This window comes from Natrix helvetica (genome assembly GCF_964273705.1).
Source record: "Natrix helvetica genome assembly, chromosome: Z".
Lineage (NCBI taxonomy): Eukaryota > Metazoa > Chordata > Lepidosauria > Squamata > Natricidae > Natrix > Natrix helvetica.
The window spans coordinates 121,550,677-121,572,570 of record NC_138554.1 but is presented as its reverse complement, the minus strand read 5'-3'; the positions used below and the strand labels follow the sequence as shown (position 1 = coordinate 121,572,570).

Sequence of the window (21,894 nt, the reverse complement as noted above, 5' to 3'; positions counted from 1 at the left end):
TACATGTAATACAGTAAGATCAATATTTTTGCAATTTAAATGTTAGTTATTTATGCAATATTTTACTATCAATATGCAAATCATGAGAAAGTTTTAACTTGTACAGCTATAATCTCACCTCTCCCTTAAAAAAATAGGAAAGTAGAAATACCAATGATTAGATATAAAATACATGAATATGAAGCATGTAATGTGTACTTGAGTATTAATCTCCATTTAGAGTGGATGCTGTACAGCTAGCCCTCAACCTATAATCACAATTGAGCCCCAAATATTTGTCGCTAAGCAAGGCAGTTAAGTGAGTTGTGAGGGGTCCTTAGTCCTCTTGACAATGTTGCCTAGCTTGGTTAAAGAAACACCTACAATAAAACAGTCAAGCTCAGAGAGCACCAAGCAGCCCTCATTTCAAACTTGAGCTTCTTTATTGTTCTCCTTGGTAATTGAGTTGTGCTCATTTTAAGACCTTTGTTGCCACAGTGGCAAACAAATCACTCCTCTCCCCCCCCCCCCGTCTGAAGTTGGCTGAGAAGGTTATAAATGTTGATCAAATAACTTTGAATAGTACAACTGCATAAATTCATGCCAGTTGCAAAATGACCAAAATAGGGTCAATTGACCATAGGGGAGTTGCAACATATGAAATTATTTTTTCAATACTATTGTAATTTTGAGTGGTGACTAAATGAATGGTTATAAATCGAGGACTACCTGTATAGGAATGCAATTTTTTAAAAGTTTCATTCTGGAGTTTCTAGTTTACAAATTTCTTACTGACCATCCCCTCAAAACCAAGTCTAAAATGCAGCCATATCTTTATCTACAACATTGCATCGATCACTTTTCAGAAAAAAATATTTCTTTTCAGATCCCCCAAGTAACTCGGACTGTTTTGTTTTAAAAATTTAAAACTGAATGTTCTTCTGATCATAACATTTGCATAGTAAGGAAAAGTTATTCAAACTAGACTATGTACTTTATATTTTATATTTATGTATATCAGTGTTAGCAACATTGTTTTAGCTTGTTGTACACTTATCTGAGTCCGTTGCTTGTGAGATGGATGGCTATATAAATTGGATAAATAGAGAACCACGTCAACCAAACTTAAAATCAGACTGCCACACTATCAATCTCTTCTCAGGGATGCTTTACTATCACCAATTCTTGTTTTTCAATTTTGGAGAAACTATTTCTAGTAGGACCTAAATCCAATATTTATTTTGAATATTTCTTAGGAGAGATTTGTTTCCAGCTTATTCCAGTGCAATCACAAGCTACCCATCACTTCTAGAAGGCAGGAATATCTGATGTCATTCTCATTCCAATGCAATCTCTCTGTGCAGGTTTTCAGGTTTACTTCCAAAAACAAGTTTCTAATTTTCCCTGTCTCAAGCCCTGATGTTAAGTTTGCATACTGTTCTACAGTTCCTCATAAGCAAATCCTTTGCTAAACCCTACCACTACCTCACCCATCCACCCACTGTCCCTCCCTCACTTTCTAAGTGCATTAATGTTGCGAGGATGTTTTTTTTAATTATGTGAAAATGACAATTCTTCCACTCTTCCCTTCTAACCTTATCATCAGGATCACTGAAAATCTCCATAGCCTTAGTGGAGGAGAAATGATAAACCTGTGGTCTTTCTTTTATTCCTGGCCCTGGAGGAGCATCCATTAATTGGGTTGTAGAAAGTATGGTCTGACATAGGCCAGCTCTAAATAGGAGCCATGGTGGCACAGTGGTTAGAGTGCTGTATTGCAGGCTATTTCTGCTGCCTGCCGGCTGCCTGCAATTGACAGTTCAAATCTCACCAGGTTCAAGGTTGACTCATCCTTCCATCCTTTTGAGGTGGGTAAAATGAGGACCCAGATTGTTGGGGCAATATGCTTACTCTGCAAACTGCTTATAGAGGGCTGTAAAGCACTGTGAAGTGGTATATAAGTCTAAATGCTATTTTGGATCTCTTGCAAAGTCACTTTCTGCTGCCTTCCTTTTGGTAGAAATTTCAAAGATGCACTCGTTTGTTTTTTCCTACAATTTTTTTTTGTTTTACTCTTAAATTTTTAAGCCCAAAATATACATTTTGTTCTTTTTATGGACATTTTTACTCTATTTTTACTGCAAATCACAGTAACTTTGAATTATAGTAACACCAATTGCTATCATATGGCAACAATTCAATGGAATTATAGTTATCGCTTTCTGAAGCATAATGTGCATTGCTACAGCCTTTCCAGATATAACTTCAATACATTAAGCTGATAGTAACCCAACTAGCTCACTCAATACTTTCCCATCAGTTGTCTTTCTTTGGCAATATTCAGTTTCCTGAAGTTTCTAGTTATATTAAAAAATTATTTTCTTATGATTTGTGATATCTAGTTAGTGTGCTGTTCATTGCTACTCAATTGACTTTGTGGATGTTTTCAGAAAAGTATAAAAATAAAAGTTCTAAAGCAACAAGGAAAGTTTATAAAACTTTATACTCATATTACTGCTTTATGGAAAATCTCAAGTTCAAAGAAAGCTAAAACAATTAGGAAAAGCAGATTTAAAAAGCTATGACCTCTATCTGCATCACACTCTATCAAAAGATCTTCCCATCTACCACTTACATTATACTCAATTATATCAAATCACCCATATAGTAAAGGATAGAGTACTCAGGGATAGGCTTGTATAAGAGAGAAATGATCTCTTCACAGTTATCTTTGACATCAAATATATTTTATTAGTTATTTAACTATAGCAGATTTTAGCCTATTGTCTAATTAATAGAGTTATGATAGGGAGATAGATTGATACTATTCAATAATTGTTCGCCTCTTTTATATGATATTTATATGAAGGATGTATTGTGGCCCAAAAGCATACTAAAAGGAAATAATAGTAATCTTAGAAGATAAGCCCATAAGCAAGATATAACATTTAAGTTTACTGTGATTGGAAGACATTACAGAGTGTCTATAAGCAAGTCTTTATTTCAGTCCATATCCCAGTGGATTAATACTTATGAGCACTGTGTCAGTTACAAAACAAGGAATGTAACTTATTTTTTGGAGTATACAGCGCACCAAAGTTTTGAAGAGGCAAATTAAAAAAAAAAGTTTTTGCACTCTGCAGACCTCCCAAAAACGGCTCATTTTTCATGAAAACGGGCCCATCTTTTTTTTTTTTAAAAAAGGGCATGAATAGCCTTTAGGAGCCTTGTAGAGTGCTCTTGGAAGGGGGGAGGCAAAGCCGAGCAAAAAATGGCCCTTTTCCCCTGCAAAAATGGGCCTGTTTTTTGTCAAAAAGGGGCAAGAATAGCCTTTAGGAGGCTTGTAAAATTAAGCAAAAATTGCCCGTTTTTCGCTAATTTCTTCCTTCCCCAGCCCCCAGGAGCACTCTGCAAGGCTCCTAAAAGCTATGCATGGCCATTTGGGCAAAGGGGACAGGGTTTCAGGAAGCAAAAAATGCTGTATTCAGTGTATAACACGCACCCAGATTTTCAGCCTCTTTTTTGAGGGAAAAAGTTGCGTCTCATACTCATACAATGTTACTCTTAAGTATATTGGATTCTTTATATAGAGATTATATACTATGCTTATGTTTCATTGGATGTAGAATTTATCTGGAAAGCAATGTGTGAGAACCACTTACGTTTTCTACTACACAAATAATCTCACACCATTTTAAGTAACTACTCATTAACACAAGTAAGAACTTCTATACATTAAAAGAAAATTTAGCCCATCGTATATTTATTATTTATTTATTTATTTCTTAGATTTTTAGACCGCCCCTCTCCCAAAAAGGGACTGCATCGCCACACAGATGTTTATATCAAGTTGAGAACAAAGCTGTAACACCATTCCCCTACATATTTTCTTCAGCACTGTAATACTAGAAGTTAAGAATGTCCAAAATGTTTGATGAACACACATTCTTTTGCATGGAACAGAAGATTTCAAATAGTCCATAGCCAAACAGAAATATGTGTGTTTTGGATGGTCTGTTCCAGACATGGACTGAAATACAGCCTGGTTTATTCTCTGATTATCTGGGTACAAGTGTTTCAGGTGTTCCATTCCATTCTGTTTTAGCTGCTATGATTGGAATTTCTTGCAATTGGGATATGGAACCATTCTGCACCTACCTGAAGATAAAATGACTACAAAGTGAACAATAGAAGAAGCAATTGCTCTGAGGGTCTATTGGCTTCAACTCAGGTTTAGTGCTTACTCTGATAATAATCTCGAATTCTAGGGAGGCTATAGAAAGTTTGGCTGCAAAAATACATATGTTCATTGGATGGCAATAAAAAGTTTACATTTTCTCTATCTCTTTACTGCCATCTGGTGTTTGTTCATACACATGTAATGTAAGAACTTACTCTGAATCTTATTTCCCATGACCAAAATATCTGAATTGTTTAGGTATTTATTTCTACTCCAACATTTAATTGGTAAATCATTTCAGGTTTTCTTTCTGCCAAATCTCAGCTAGGCTGAAATGGCTCAACAAAACTTTTGAGAGGCATTGGTTTGTTTTAAAGTTTGAAATAAAAAAATTTTTTTTTTTCATTTTGTGTCAACCTCTATTGTAAATTATAATGTAACTAATTGCACAGTAGCTGGATTCATACAACATACTATGTTATGATTGGCTTACCTGTGATTTATATAATAACTAAGGTCATGTAAGTCAAACCAAGCAAGCTATATTAAAATTTAAGATTTGGGGTGACTCAGAGGTCATTGATAACTTATCCTCCATGGATGCATTGGATTTTCTTCAAAAATCATTCAAGCTAGGAGCCATTATTACATTTGTTCTCTCTTATTTCAATATGGATTAATGAACTAACATTTTATTTATCCTGATTTATATATTATGCGGCAATAGTAGTTCATAAGAAACTTACACCATAGTCATCAGTTTCTCCTGCAAATTAAAATAAGCTGGACAGAAATAAAGACAGATAAGTAAATAGCTAAGTAAATAGGTAGATTTCAATATTCTGTAATAGGCAAATCTCTTGCATATATGTGATTTCCCCCCTCTTTTTTAGTAAGGAAACTTATCTAGCCATGATCACATCAACTATATAAATGTACGTATCAGATCTGAAATATAGCAAGTAGAAGAAATGTTTAAAAAAACACGCTCTACTTCTGCGCAGATTAAAAAGTGTGTTTCTTTTAATTAAAACAGTGTTACCTTTCTGACTATTATCGATATACTATATTCCTAAGAACAAACTATGGAATTAATTTCATTTTTAATAGGCACAGAGAAGACACTTTGGGCTTAGACATCACAATGAATCAAAATAAATTTTATTTGTTTGATTTAAAATGTTAGATGGCACTACCACTGTTATTAAATTAATATAAATAATAATTACAATAATATAGCTACATTGGATTAGACCAATGGCCCATTTAGTTTAGTAATTCTATTCACAGTGGACAACAAAGAGATACAAGAACTTTACAAACTTAGGAAGGTGATAAATCTCTTCCTTCGCTATTTCTCTTTGATGGATAATGATGATAACATCATCTATCAAATTTGTGTCCAGATAGATAAAAGTGCTTGTAACACTGACCCATTACAAACATAAACGTAAATAAGTCAATTTACCTTGCTGTTGTTCTCCTTTTCTCTTTCTTCCGTCTTTAACAGCTTAATTGACTATTCAAGAGAATTAGGCCTTTCCATAATGTGTCCAAAATGTAATTAAAATTTGAACATTTGTACCTTGAATAAAAATTCTGGACTGCTTGTTCCAGGATTCGTTTGTTTTCTGGGCTATCCATAGTATTCTCAGACATTTTCTCCAACACCAAAATTCAAAAGCATAAATACTCTATGTTGCTTCTTCAGTCCTTTTTTTGTTGCTGTAGGATGTTACAAAGAAAACAACCACCTGTACAATTTTGATCTTGGTAGGTATAGACACATCCTTGCATCTCAATATCTTTTCTGATAACTTATTTACTACTCTAGCAAGTTCTACTCTGCAACATATTTCTTGACCGTTGATTTTGTTAATGTTGACTTGATCTTAAAAGGCAGAAGCTCTGTTAATCTTAAATTTGTTGCTGTATTTATCGTTACTAATTTAATCTTCTTTATATTTAGTCTTAGTCTCACTTTTTCACTGTACTTTTTGATTTTCACTACGTTTCCAAATCATTTTCAACTGGCAGAGTAGTGTCATCAGCATAGCTCAGGTTTGATGTTTCTTCCTCCAATTTTAAAGCACTCATCTCTTTCCAAATTTCCTCAATATATATTCTGATATAAGTTGAATAAATAAGAATATACAGACTCAATTCATTTCTTTGAGGACCGGGGTCCAGTCTGTTTTATTATTTACTTCACACAGCTGTGTGTGAATTATACTTTTAGACCTGTGTATAGATTTTGAATGAGGACAATGTAATATTCTGGAATTCTCATTTTCATAAGCACATCCTAGTTTGTCATATGGATACCTATCTACACCCATTGAATCAGATTATTTTCTTTTGATATTCTGTGTTGTTCCCCAGCTTTTTCTAAATCCATCTCCTTTTCCATGCATGGTTATAAACTGCATCAGATAATTCTAAACATTATTTATTGGCATAATGACATATAAAATTAAGGCTATTGTACAATAGCTTGCTTACTCAGTTAAGCCTTTTTTCTTTTGATATTGTTATGCAAATTCATTTCTTCCAATCTGTTGGCTACTAGGTCATACTGCATGTTTGCTGACATCATTTATAAATTAATATATTCATAGGTTCTATAAATCTGTTGCTTACAATCTTTGTGTAGATATATCATAAATTCTTCTAATGTCAGGCTTGGGCTGGAATGTTGGTTTAACTTTATCTTCTAATACTGGAACTTCTTGTACTTAGTAAATATTTTTTGAAGGCTCTTGGATGTTGACATGTATATTCCTTCTATGTCTGTTTGATCTTTCAATCAATTACTATCTGTCCACTGACATCCTTTAGCATATTAATTTGAGGTTCTGAATTCTGAATTCAGAAATGCTTTGAAAGGCTTTTCTTTTTTTTCTATCTTCAGTCTCTTTCTATATACAGCCCTTTACAGATGTTGTAATACTCCTTCTTCTAACAGTTCTCTGAAATCTCGATATTGCTTCCAAGATCTTTCTTGGCTTGGCTTCTTTTCTCTTCTTGGCAATTTCCACTGTTTGTTCTGAGATTCAGTTGGCTTTTTTTGGTTGCTTCGATTTTTGGCTCCCTTTTTTAGATTCACCCTGAGCAACTTCAATAATACCTCTGATTCCTTATAAATGTGGTTCAGGAGTCAAATGTGATTCCTGGTGCTTTCCTTGAAATGACAGCTATATGCACTGTGTGTGAAAACTAGTTGGCTAAAATTCCTCCAGTTTAGCTTGACTTGGAATTTGTATATGGGAAATTTGTGATCTGTTCCATTGTTAGATCCTGGGTAGATATTTTCTCTTCCACCCCTTGTATCAATAATATGATCAGTTTGATTTTTTAAAACTTCATCTGGTAATGATCTCTGAAACCTAGACAGTTGGAATTGTTGGAATGTAGAAATAATTGAATTGGCAAAAAACTATAGATGATTTTCTTGCTTCCTACCAGATATTTAGGCCAAATAGTACAACTGTTTTCCTCGATATTTCTGGCTTTGGTATTCCAGTGTCCAATCACAAGTCTACCTTGCTTTCATATTTTGTTGGCTTCAGATTAAATCTGACTATAAAACCCATCACTGTCCTCTTCTTATGCATCCATTGTTGGAGCATAAACTTGGGTAATTGTCATATTAAAGAATAGTTGTACTAAATATATTTCTTGCTATGAAAGCATCATCCTTCATTCTTTGTTTTTCTTGTCCTGAATATTAAACAGTATGTTCTTATGACTCTGGACAAATCTCCAGTTCCAGTCTATTTTAATTTACTGATGCCTAAGATATCAATGTGTAGTTAATTCATTTCATTTTTCACTTAACTCAACTTCGTACATTCCAAGTTCCCATTATAATTCTTTCCTTGCAGTTTTGGATTTTCTTTATTTGTATGGCAACAGGAAAGGACATCCCAAAGGCTTTAAACACCATTAGTACTGCAAAGATACTGAGCTCTTCCTTAATAGCATGTTGAGTGCCGTATAACCTGAGGGACCCATCATCTAGCATTATATCTTGTATCATTTTATACTATCTGTTTATGTGATTTCCTTTGGTAGGGCTTATCGTCTTTTCCTGCACAGTATAAAATGGTGTCTTTGCCATGGTCACTAAAACGATCATCTTCCTATATTGCTCTATCCAATATAGTGCCTGCTTGCTTTAGTTGGGCATTTGAGATTATCTTCACACCTTGGGTGGTCATGCTGAGAGTATATACTTTTGCCAAGAACATTCCCTGTTTTCTTTGCTCCCCCCTCTTCCCAGCCATAATGAGGCAGCATAACAGAACTAGCAGTCTGGTACTTAATGTGTGCTACTTGCAATTCAAGAGCTAAGGAGCTAATCAAGATTAGTAGCAACTGATAGCCACATACATTTATCCAGTTTTCTTTAAAATGTTTAATATTAGTAGCAAACATCACATTTGAGAGCAAGTGAAAACCATAGTTCAGTTAGGTGTTATGCAAAATAAACAAACAAACTAGTTTTACTGATTTTAGTCCTAAATGTTTTTTATATTTAATTTTAATGGATTTGTCAATGTGCAAATGCAGTTATAACTTAATGTTCAAATAAACCAGTATAATTCCATCATGTAAAGACTACTATTCAATTCCAGCTTTTCTATTATTTTTCATAGTTCAAATAGAGAAAAGTAAACTAACCAGCTCTAATCCTTATGTTAATTAGTTCTATTTAAGCAGCAGCAAAAGATTCTAACACATACTGATTTTTCTAGGGCTATAGCTTTTTGTAATATATTCCTAATTATCCCATTAACTCACAAGTACCGGTAATTTAGAACACCTCTTAAGCAGGAATACAGAACCAGAAACCAAAAAGTAATATGAAATTTCCAAAAGCTTTAGATATAAGCTCAGTGTTAAGTTTTTACTTTGCCCAGGTTCCATTTTTGTCCTAGTCCCATATAGTCTTTAAAATGTTGGGAGTACGATGCCTTTAAAATCCATGCACATCTTTCAGCTGGAAAAAAAATTATATACCTGTATTAAAGTAAATACAACCTCAGATATTTTCTTAACTATTTCTAATATTGAGCATATCTTCTCATTCTATAGATATAAAAAACTCCTCAAAGTAGATGTAATATGGATATTTAAACAACTTATCTTTTTACCTTGATAAGATATAGATCTTAAAAAATGTAAATCCACCTTTTCTATTTTTATTAAAAAATCAAGATGATGAATTTATCTACTTCTCCTTCTTATTTTTCTCACAACAACCTGGGAGGTGTGTGGGGCTAAGAGAGAGTGATTGGCTCAAGTCACCCAGCTGGTTCTCGTGCCTAAGGCGGCATTAGAACTCATAGTGTCCTACTTTCTAGCCTAGTGCTAGAAACTAGTAGCCTAGTGCTAAAAAGTAGTATTGATGACAGAAATAAGGTTTTGGAGCACCATAGCTAAGGGATATCCCAATAGTGTAACTAGCAATAGTTATAGATGGATAGTTCCAATATATCCACGACTACACATCTATTATTGTATTGCGTAGTCATCCTTACATAATCACATATACTTAAGCTTATTGACATGCTGAGGCTAACTGTAGCCTTGTTAAACATTAGGGATTTTATTAAATGAAGAAAAAGATGCATACATTAAAAATGTAAAAGATACTGCTACTTAAAAAGAAAAAAAAATAGTTGAATGAATGAATTACCGTATTTTTCGGAGTATCAGATGAACCTTTTCTCTCAAGAGGGTGAAAATCTGGGTGCATCCTATACACTGAATACAGCATTTTTGGCCTCCCGAAACTCCGCCCCTTCACCAAAATGGCTGTGCATAGCCTTTAGGAGGCTTCCAGAGTGCTGCTGAAGGCTGCGGAGGGCAGAAATGAGCAAAAAATGGGCATATTTTACTCAATTATGACCCCCCCCGCCCCCAAGGGCAATCTATAAGCCCCCTAAAGGCTATGCATGCTCTCTTTTTTTGACAAAAACAGGCCCATTTTTGCAAAAAGCGGGCCATTTTTGGGAGGTCTGCAGAGTGCAAAAACTTTTTTTTTAATTTGCCTCTTCAAAATCTTGGTACGTCTTATACTCCAAAAAATACAGTACCTCAACAAAAAAATTCATAATTTGACCAAAGGAAAATAGCCTAAAACTTACAATACCACAGTATTGACAGTCTGAAATCAGAAAAGCATGCTAATAGTTTAAATAATCCCAAATCCAGGCAAACAGTAGCATTCTTCCTTAGTTACCATTCTCAGCTAAGCAAGAGCCCCATAACTAGCAGCTTTCTGCAAGTCGGTATCTAGTTGCTTTTAAAAAAGAAATAACTCAAACTAAGTCACTTCTGGTAAACTTTATAAATTCCACATTCATTTTTGTTGCTGTTTTTCACTGATTAGTTAATTTACAAGTGCCATTATTTGCCATGTGAATTGGTTTCTTTCCCTTTAAAGTAGCTGTCATAATTTAGATAAGTGGATTTAGGATCTAAATACCATTTCGAGTAGTTGAAGGATGTTTATTATTATGTAATAGCTACTGGGAAAGTCCTGCCAATTATTTTTTTGAAGAAAATAATGGGCATCATAATGTATCTCAAGTCAGTCTATTTTTCCAAATTCATGGAGAATATAAGCCATTTGTAGGAAGAATGAAGATGCAAGGGAAACAATAGTAATTGTTAGACTTGCCCATAATTATATAAATATATGCAAACCAACTTAAGTAAAATTGCTTCTACTTAAATGGTTAGTGGTTAGACAATAAACTTCAGGGAGCCAACTGCAAGCTCTTCAGACCCCTGAGATCAATCTTCCATATATGACCTCTCTCTAGTTCGATGCAGGATGAGCCATTTCAGGGTAAGTCATAGCTGTGATCATCACTGTTTCTACTGCTTGGAAATATTTTCCACTTTCTTTTATCATGTTAAAAGTAATAGCCTCTAGTTAAAGACAATAAACCTTACATCAAAATCAAGCTTTGCTTTTATTGATCTATTCAAACAGTACTTTTGTGAACAAGAACCTCTACATCTGAATAGTATTCTAACACTTTACATTTTTATTATGGCAACAAATTACATGTGTATAATTAATAAAATAATAGATAATTTCTCTTTCAATCTGATATAGGAGTGTGCTGACTGGGTGTTCACATTCCATTGTTCAAGCATTTTCATCCAGCAGGATCCAAGGAGCAGATCTTCTGTGTTGTCCCTCTCCCCACCCACATCCCTTTTCCCCAAAGGTCCAGATGGTTTCCATTCTGATGTCATTGATTGATTGATTGATTGAATGAATTCAGGAAACTAGTAGAGAGCTGGCTACGTGTGGTCCTTTACTTACACTCACAACTGGAACCAGAATTTCTGATTCTAAGCAAAGCAGTTAAGTGAGTTGTGCCTGACTTTATAAGTTTTTTTTGCCACAGTTGTTAAATGAATAACTGCAATTGTTGAATGAATCACATAATCATTAAATGAATCCGACTTCCCCAATGACTTTGCTTGTCGAAAGCTGGTTGTGAAGATAGCAAATGGCTATCATATGAGCCTAAAATGCTGCAACTATTGTAAATGCATTCCAGTTGCCAAGTACTTGAATATTGATCACACTGCCCTGTGGATGCTACAATGGTCATAAGCCAAAGGACCAAAAGGTAAGAGTCATAATACCAGACTGAAATGAAAAATATTCAAAGAATACCTGAAATTTTACTTATATAATATGTAGGAGAGTAAACAAAAAAAAAAGGAATATTATATAGGGTTAATAAGAATTACTCTCTTTAAACAAACTATCATACACAACACAACCATACCTCTTCCAATGTTTCCTCTAAATTTTGATGGTCTGTCTGCTCAACAAATATATTTTGTGTAATATTTTGGAAGCAGAATTTTAATCTGCATGCTGTGAGGTGGGTATAGTAACAAGTATAATGCAATTATTATATACATTTTGTATATTTTTAAATTTTTATTTAAATTGAAAATTTTACAGTATCCAGCTAACAAAATACATTTTTATATGCTAAACTTTTATATAGCCTATTTCGTGGTCCTGTGTGAAAAAGCACATAAAGAAAAATATTATAGCTTTTTCCTATGATATTTAGCATCTGCTCATGCAGAATAAACTCTATCCAGATATAGTAATCCTTCATTAAGTTGAAAGGTCTTAACCCACATCACCAGGTCCAAATGATCTAGTGATAAATAAATTTGTAATTTTTAGAGTATTCACGAGACGCTGAAGCAATGCTCATAATGTACACCAGATTCTAAAGATGTTCTTCCAAAATCCACTAATTCTGGCAAATCTTGAAAGTGTTCTATCTGATGTGCAAATGTCACCAAACCATATAGTTTGAGACGATTTTCCTTTTGATATTTTTCACTTAATTGCAAACTTGATGCAATAGTCAACCTGATTGATTATAGTTTATCTTCAGTAAGAATGAATGTAACTATAAAATTAGTATCCATTTCTTTTTCTTGAGAGCTCACATCTAGAAGAGTTTTAACGAAGGTTTTCCCTTTTGATCTTGTTCTATTTACTGCATGAAAAAAAATGTGATTCAAGCTATGTCAGATATACTTTTGAAACAGCAACAGTAATAAATCTAGCTACAGCAAAACATTTCTGCCGTCAATCTACCTGCCTGCTTCCAATCTGACTAGCCAATCGGGTTCCTAATAATGTTTTCAATTCTACCAAAATTTAGAAGGACCCAAGAGTCAAAAAAACTATTGATTGGTAAGAAGAATTTGCCCAAATATGAGGCACTTTGGAAAGGAGAAAACTGTATTAGATGAATTTCTTCTACAGTGCAAGCAAGATTTCTGCATGCTGAAATGTGAAGATGCAAATCATTCGGTGGTATTTTAGGTTTATTTTTGAAGGTAAAATTACTACCATTATGTAATAGTTTATCTTTTGGGAACCCTATCTTTTATGTGGACATTGGGTTCATTATCTGTATCTATATGCACCTGCACAAAGCTTGGATGAAGGATTGCCCTTCCTTCTGGAAAGACTAGAGATGTGGGATAAAAAACTTCCAGGAAGAATATAATATGTATGCTACTAAATACTGAATGGAGTTATATAAGCCCTATAAGTATCAATAAAATATTAGGGTCATAGTTCATATACTTTATGGTCAGTACTATGTATTATATATAGATTTCCTATGTGCTAATATATTGCACAGGATTTCATTTATGTTTAACAACTTTCTACCTGTTTTATCAAGTGAAGGGAAAACATCAGCCTGTATAACTACAACAATGTAATCTTGAGTTTTTTGTTTGCTAGTGGTAAACATTGCACTGTTTTTAAATGTTTGAAAATAAAAAGTAATTATCTAGAAAATAAAAAGTAATTACCTAGAGTATTCTACAGATATTGCTATTGGAATATAGTTGGAATGATGTGAGCAATTTAAATTTCTTTTGACTAAATTCCCAGAACTAATTATTTCAGATTGGCATCTAAATATACAGAGTGCACCAATGAAAGAATTAGAAGTGGATAATTGACTATTTTGAGACTATTAATTGTATTTCCTTCATGATACACCTAAGAAATCTTAAAATGATATGGAGATTTTCAATAAAACGTTATTAAAGTACTAACTTGAAGGATGTCACTGAATTCAGTACAATGCAAGTTCAGACAAAGCTGTGCATTTGGAATGCCTTACAATTAATCATATGTTTTCCAATGAAATGAAAACTGGAACAAGAAAAAGGACAAATCTCTACCTCAAGCAGTATTAGAAACTGTCAATTATCCATTTGTTTAACAAATTAATACAGAAATCTAAAATGGGAAATCAAAATTTGTGTTATGATGTATATACAGGTGAAACTCAAAAAATTAGAATATCGTGCAAAAGTTCATTTATTTTAGTAATGCAACTTAAAAGATGAAACTAATATATGAGATAGACTCATTACATGCAAAGCAAGATAGTTCAAGCCGTGATTTGTCATAATTGTGATGATTATGACTTACAGCTCATGAAAACCCAAAATCCACCATCTCACAAAATTAGAATATTACATGCAATCAATAAAACAAGGATTGTACATAGAACAATATCGGACTTCTGAAAAGTATAAGCATGCATATGTACTCAGTACGTGGTTTGGGCCTCTTTTGCAGCAATTACTGCCTCAATGAGGTGCATGGAAGCTATCACAGCCTGTGGCACTGCTGAGGTGTTATGGAAGACCAGGTTGCTTCAATACCGGCCTTCAGCTCTTCTGCATTGTTCGGTCTCATGTCTCTCATCTTTCTCTTGGCAATGCCCCATAGATTCTCTATGGGGTTCAAATCAGACGAGTTTGCTGGCCAATCAAGCACAGTAATCTCACAGTCATTGAACCAGGTTTTGGTGCTTTTGGCAGTGTGGGCAGCTGGAAAATGAAATCAGCATCCCCATAAATCTCATCTGCAGAAGGAAGCATGAAGTGCTCCAAAATCTCCTGGTAGACGGCTGCATTGACCATGGTCTTAATGAAGCACAGTGGTCCAAAGTCCTCTTTTCTGATGAGAGCAACTTCTGCATCTCATTTGGAAACCAAGGACCCAGAGTATGGAGGAAGAATGGAGAGGCCAATCAAGCACAGTAATCCCATGGTCACTGAACCAGTTTTTGGTGCTTTTGGCAAAAGTTGCTGTCATCAGAAAAGAGGACTTTGGACCGATATTGTTCTATGTACAATCCATATTTTATTGATTACATGTAATAATTTAATTTTCTGAGATGGTGGATTTGGGGTTTTCATGAGCTGTACGCCATAATCATCACAATTATGACAAATCATGGCTTGAACTATCTTGCTTTGCACGTAATGAGTCTTATCTCATATATTAGTTTCACCTTTTAACTTGCATTACTGAAATAAATGAACTTTTGCACAATATTCTAATTTTTCGAGTTTCACCTGTATGTAACTTTACATTCTACACAGCGGAACTATAATCTCCACTTTTTAAATCTTGTATAAAAGCCACTATGAAATTATAAATATTTATGTAATAGAATGAGGTTCATGTATGGTCAAAATATGATTACAACATAATTTAATTCTCCCCCTTGCTTTTGTCCATTTGCGGAGTACAATTCCTAAATCACCAAAGAGCAAGTATGGCTCTTACCATGAAAAAGTTTGCATGCTGCTTTTCTACAAGGAATAATAATAAAGGCCTCAATTTACAACTACAACTGGGCCCAAAATTTCTTTTACTAAACAAGACAGCTGTTAAATCAGTTTTGCCCAATTTTAAGACCATTCTTGTTAAGTGAATCACTGCAGTTGTTTAGTAACACAATTGTTAAATGCATCTGGCTTCTCCATTATTTTTCTTGTCAGGAGATTGCAAAAGCTGATCACATGGCCCCACATAAATACATGTCAATTACTAAGCATCTGCATTTTGATCACATGACCAGGGTGTTGCTGCAATAGTTGTAAGTGTGAAAAATGGGCACGTCACTTTTTTCAGTGCTGTTGTAACTTCAAAAGGTCACTAAACGAAATGTTGTAAGTGAAAGACTACATGTAATGATTTTTTTAAAGAATTCCTAAGAGTGTCATCTATTTATCTACCTAGAAAATTACTACCTAAGAAATTACTATCCCACTGAAGGTTATCAATTTAAGTTCTGAAGGACAATTGTAATTATTAGTGTGGTCTAGTAACCCAGCTGTTCAACGCTCTCAAATAAACAGTTCATTTCCATAGATCTGCCTGATCCCAAATAATGTGCTAAGCTTTGGTTTCTCTAACAAGATATTGTTGCCAGAATTTGCAGCACTAAGCCATAAACCATAACTTATAAACCATGATGATTGATTGTGTTTCCATATATAATGATGTAATGTGAGGGTGAACATAACCACAGAAAGTCAATCCCAAATTACTGTGTATGCATATTAGGCCATATCCACAGAACAGCTGAATGCCTCCAAAATCTTACATATGAGCAAATTGTAACATATTAAGTCATGTATATTAATAATAGCTAAAGAATTTAATCAGCAAAAATTCTTTAGGTAATACAGTTAATCCTACCAAACATCATTTTGATATTTCCCCCCATTACTTAATACCCTATGCTGTCAATGTTGCCTGCCACATTGTACCCATGGGCTTGACAATAAAAGATCAATCTCCTAACACTTCATCCTTAGCTCAACTTCTCAGCTTGTCCTGGCAAAAGATTCACAGACACATCCTGGCTAGATTAGAATCATTACTGCAGACAAGAATGAAGCTACAAACTGGCACTCCACTGCAATGCAATGCCATCAGAAACTTCTATATCTTTTGCAAGCTTGGATTTTTCCTCCCATACTTTCAAATTAACTATAATTGACACATTGCTTGGTGGCCTTGAAGCCAGGCTGTTGCAACATGCTTATATAAAAGCCATTTACAACCTGAGAACCGCTGGTTCCCGTGACTTTAGCCTCAGTCTTTAAAACACCTTCTCATAATAAATGTAGTCATAATCTTAAAATTCTCCCTTGGAGCCCTGTAGCAATCAACAGTGAGATAGATGAAGATAAAAGGCAAAGATTTTCAGTAGAATAAGATCTCTTTTGGAAAGGAGTTCTTGACTCCTTGTCATTTGTTTTTAGGCTCATAACATTCTTTCATCTGAATACTTGGCTGTGAGGTGTTAATGTTATAGTTGCCCAAATTAAAGCACTCATTTTTGTACCTTCAGTATTATACCAGATTATTATTAATGTATTTGTTAATATTATTTCCCATATAAACTGAGTCAAACTGAAATTCCCCTTGGGCCAAATTCAGATAAGAGGAATTAGAGTGACTTGCGATTTGCTTGAGATTAGATAGTGAATATATGGTACAAAATAAGTTTTTACTGTTATATAGATCATATCAAAATGCATAGTTGAGATAGGCGAGTAGTCATTTGATAAGGACTCAGGGAGGTCAGGTAGAGTAAAAATTATACTGATTTACATGCAAATAAATATATAGTTGTTTCTCCTTTGGCCTAGGAAGTCTCCTAAAATCTTGTTGAAGTTTACTCAGACCCCAAGACTTCATCTTCTATGTGGGCCTAGTACATGCTAATTAAGTACTCAAATACTCCAGATGGTTTATATAAACTATACTATGACATCAGGTCCGACATTATGGCTGAAGTTGTTATTTAGATTTCTATTATGATTAATAAACATATATGCAGACATATATGTTCATCACTTGGGTTGCTTAGTAATAAATGCAGGATAAAAATATAATAAAATAAATAATAAACATTACTGCTATAAAGCTATCTATAGAAAGAACTTTCTGTTAGAAGTAGTACAAATTTAAACACGGCATCAGTTCTAGTACTAAATTTGGCTGAGAAAAGTGAGATAAGTCTAAAAGGAGGACATGCCTTGCTCCATTACTAAGGCCAAGACAGTCTGACTAGAACCTCTGTAGACATTAGACAGCTCCCTTGGGGACAAGAGCAATATAGCTATATTTGGAAGTTTAATGACCATAACAACATATCTGAACTTGTACTAGATGAATAAAGTGATTCTAGTCCATCCCTATTAGAAAGATCAAGGACTCAACAGGAGATAAAGTTTAATATTTTATAAAAGTGACTTTCTTATCAAATGAATTAAAAAGTCATACTTTGATGCTATTTTTATTTCGTCGAGGTACATATAAAGTCTAATATGAAACCCACTTCTCAGATTATGCAAATTTTCTAATTCAAGTGGTCACATTTCCAATGTTCATATTTAAGACTACTATTTATAAGTATTTGGAATTATTAAAGAAAAATGTAGATAACAAATTTGGTTCAGCAATTTCAGATCTTTTTCTTTAGTTATGCATACACTATATCTGTTAGAAAAAATTACATAAAGCAACTTTTAGTTAGTCAGCAATATCTAAAGAATTTATCCATTCTTATATATAGTCTATAAAAATCTATTTAATATTTTAGTACTTAAATATACAACTACAGGTACATATTCTATTAAACAACACATCAAGCTACAATGTGAGAGAAATTCAAGCAAGCAAACAAATTTGTTAAAATTTCATTGAAACTTCTACAGAATTTCTTCCATCTGAATGAAATTTATGACTTTCAAAACAAGTTTGGTTAAGAACTTTCTACATTGCATATAGTTATGGTCTTATATTATAACTATAAGGAGTTATATTTTTTATCAAGAATATGTAATTAATTTACTTTGATAGAAAAAATCAGACAATTTAATTGACCTCTGGTGGTATTAAAGTATTTTATTAACATGCTCTGCATACCAATCAAGAAGAAAATATTACAGCAATTATATTTAGAAATTAAAATGGAAGGTAGTGAATATATACTTAAGTTAATGCACAAAAGGTTATACTCTCTTAACTGTCAAGGAAGGAGTAATAAAAAAGTTGAAGCATCAATTTATCATCAATAGAGGCAATGATGAACATCATCTTTAAAATAACACTCAAGTCCATTAAACAATGATTATTTTTAATCTGTGATGCAGCTAATAAATGTACTTTGGTAAGTCTGTATGCCTTAATACGAATGAAAGAAAAATAAAACACAAGATTAGCAATAGACAAAGTACCCATTAATGGCATCTTTATAAAAGACACAAAGAATGGAAATAATTTCAACTGCCTATTTTAAAGAAAGGATTAAGGGTTAACTTCTCCCAGTAATTTTGATCAGTAAACATTTGCAAGTCAAACAGGATTCTACTGCTGAGAAATCTCTAGTATCCAGCATCTATTATCTAGTCTTTTCCAGTGATGATTAATGTATAGAAGCTTAAGTTATTTATTTTAAAATATTATAATTAGAAGCAACGATAGATCAAAGGTTTTGCTCCTGAACACCAGGTGAGAGGTTTTCAATCAAAATCACATTTAAAATACCTGGAATAGCACATATCCTACACATCTTTTGTTTTCTACAAATCATGCATGCTGCAGACAAATCATTTGCGCTAAACAACCTCAAATCTGGTTTTCTAGTATTAAGCACAAAGGAAAAACACTGACAACAAGCATGGTAAATAAATCCCTCCCTTGAGAATGAAAGCAGCAGACAGAAGAGGGCTGACATGCATGCAAGAGAAACCTCACACACCATTTTTTTCTACCTGCACAAGTTGCCATTTGCTGCAGCCCTCAGAATCGTTTTTTCCCAGCTGGTCTCAAAAGCAAAATATTCAGGCACTTCTCAAGGCATCTGTTGATAAGCTTTACAAGTATAATATTCCAACAAGACTATTTTTAATAGAAAATGCATTTTCTTTCCTGCTCAGGTAAACATGTTTACAGATCCTGCCCAGAGACTGGGTGGTTCAGACTTGCATGTCACAGGCATGTCGTCAGCAAGAAAACCCCCCTTTTCTCTATCATTAACATTTTAAATAAGGTAACAACAGAGCGGCTCTTTCCAAACTTACCTATAATATAGACTCAACATGAAATATACACAGGTCTAAAACAGGAAAATAGCTACACACACATACATATACACTTGTGCTATAAATAAACCCACCCACAACGGAGCAAGAAACTACTACTTCAGAACCAACACCAGGTCAACTTGCTAGTCGGTTGGAAGGCCGGTGTTTATATGTGCATTTCGCACGTTAAGATTCATAACCAATGGCGCCCTCCCGCCCAGGGAACGATAATTCCTTCTCCGGGATATCAAAATCCCATGCTAAACGTCATGATCTTGGACCAACCGCTAAAAACCTTCCTATCCATAACCGTATACAGGAAATGCCAGACGAACACACACACACAAAAAAAACTGCCAAGAAAGGTTACAAAACCTCCCGTTTGACATCCTATGAAATCACCAGCTTTCCCGTTATTTTCTAGAAGAAATAAAGGAGTGGATCAAACAACGCGGAACTTTGGTGTGCTTATTTCCCCCTTTTCAAGTCGTTTCTTAAAAGAAAAGAAACAAAAAGAGACAAATGGGAGAAGTAAAGCCCCATTCCTTATATAGGCTGTTAACAGTTCATTGCGAAGAAGCGGGGGAAGGAGAAAGGGAGAGGGGGAGGGCTCGCATCGGCCAAATCGTTACCACCCGTTATTATGATTATTATACAAACAGGTACCTCGAAATCCAAGAAGAGGGCGAGTGAAAGAGAAACTTGGCTGATTCACGCTCCCTCCCTAACCCACAGCGAAGAGAGCTTTTTCTTTCCCATCGCGTTGATAAAGGAGATATTAGGCAAAAAAAAGGGGGGGGGGAGAAAAGGAAGAAGAGGGGAGAGGGAGGGGGAGCCCACTTCTAATAGTTCTGCCAAGATCTCGGAGGTTGGCGGGGTGTAAAGAGGAGAAACAATATGTTCAATGGCCACGGAGATAAATCAACATGCACTGCAGGCACTAAAAGAGGCGGAGGCGAAAGAGTGGCGGGGTGGGGGGGGAAGAGAAAAAAGCAGAAGAGGGAGGGGGAAGAAAGTGAGAGCGAAGGGGGAGGGGGGTCCCCCTTTCAAGGCGATGTCAGGGGGTGCGCATGTGGCGCGTTTCCCTTGCAAAGAGAAAAATAAAATAAAATAAAATCGATACACACTGCAGCAAGCAACAGTGCTTCCATCTCCTGCTCCTCCTCCGCCGGGGCCAAAACACGCCACCCTCCCGGACACCCGAATCCCCATTACACAGTCCTCCTGCCTCCTCCGACGTTTCGCTGCCCCGAAGAGTTTCTGCTTAGTTAAGCGCGCACTCCTTCCCACCTTCCGCTCAAAAAGTGCCCAAAACCCACCGGTCCTCCCCGTCCCCTCCCAAGCACCCCAAAATGTGAGAGGAAGGGGCGTTGGGGGAGGGAGGGAGAGCAAGGGCAGTGCTAAAGGGGGCGATCGCCCCCCCATACAAAGCACTGCGCCTCTCCCCCCGACTTTCCCGGGGTGAGAGGAAGAGTCGGGAGCGACTCCCCCCTTTTCCTCCAGCAGCCCTCGCCCGGAAAAGTTTGGGGAGCGGGGCGGCGCGGCCTCCCCCTTTTTTTCGGAGCCGCCGAGACCCGCCTCAGCCCAGGTAATAAGTTTGCAAGTTTGGGGCTGCGAAGGTGAACGGGAGGAGAAGCAGCGGCCTCGGCCGCCCCTCGTGGGAGATCGGAGCTCCCCGGGCAGCCCTTCAGTTCTGGCCCCGGGAAGAGGGAAAAGCGGGGCGAGGGGAGCCTGCGAAGCAGAGGAAGGGGAGGCAAGGTGGCTGCGGACGGCGAATAACGGTCCCCGGGCAGAAGAGAGGCATCCGGGCAGCAGCAGCCGGCTGAGCGAGGAGGCACCGCTAGGCGGAGAAGAAACAGCAGCCAGGCGGGGAAGGAGCGCAGAGAGACAGGCGGCCGGGCAGGCAGCAGGTAGCGGATCTAACGGTGCAGAGGGACCGGGCTCCTAGGGACGAGCTCCCGGGCAATTACTTTCTACTTCTCGCCTCCTTCCCTTCTCTCTTCCCTCCTTCTTTCCCATTCCACCCCAGCTCAGCCCGATCCGGCCCGGCGCCTTGAGCGGCCCCAGCCAAGCTCGGGCCGCTGCCCGGCGAAGCTGACTGACCGTTATTGCGCCTCGGGTTCGCCTGCTTCCTGCGCTTACACCTGGGGCCATCCGCCATGATCCTCTCGCTTGTGTCTAAATGCTCCAGTCACCACCTCCCCCCCTCCCCCTGCTCTCTTCCCCCCCCCCCTCAGCCCCCGCCC

General features: G+C 36.0%; 1 protein-coding gene and 1 long non-coding RNA gene across 5 annotated transcripts in view; one reads left to right on the top strand and one right to left on the bottom strand.

Annotated features, from left to right (window-relative positions):
* LOC309381240 overlaps positions 1–13,837 on the top strand; it is a 41,933-nt gene extending 28,096 nt beyond the window's left edge. Inside the window, exon 3 of the long non-coding RNA XR_014173526.1 lies at positions 11,292–13,837. This is a non-coding gene — a long non-coding RNA (uncharacterized lncRNA). The remainder of the gene's footprint in view (positions 1–11,291) is intronic.
* ZEB1 (zinc finger E-box binding homeobox 1) overlaps positions 1–21,846 on the bottom strand; it is an 88,028-nt gene extending 66,182 nt beyond the window's left edge. For 2 of the 4 annotated variants that reach the window (XM_081971492.1, XM_081971493.1), the window contains exon 1: positions 21,752–21,846. In XM_081971492.1, the coding sequence (XP_081827618.1) occupies positions 21,752–21,809 (58 nt within the window). In that variant the 5' untranslated portion in view covers positions 21,810–21,846. Of the gene's footprint in view, positions 1–19,336; positions 19,584–20,023; positions 20,086–21,751 lie in introns of those variants that run through there. The other 2 variants (XM_081971495.1, XM_081971494.1) reach the window with 2 other exon arrangements.
* Between the last annotated feature and the right edge of the window lie 48 nt (positions 21,847–21,894).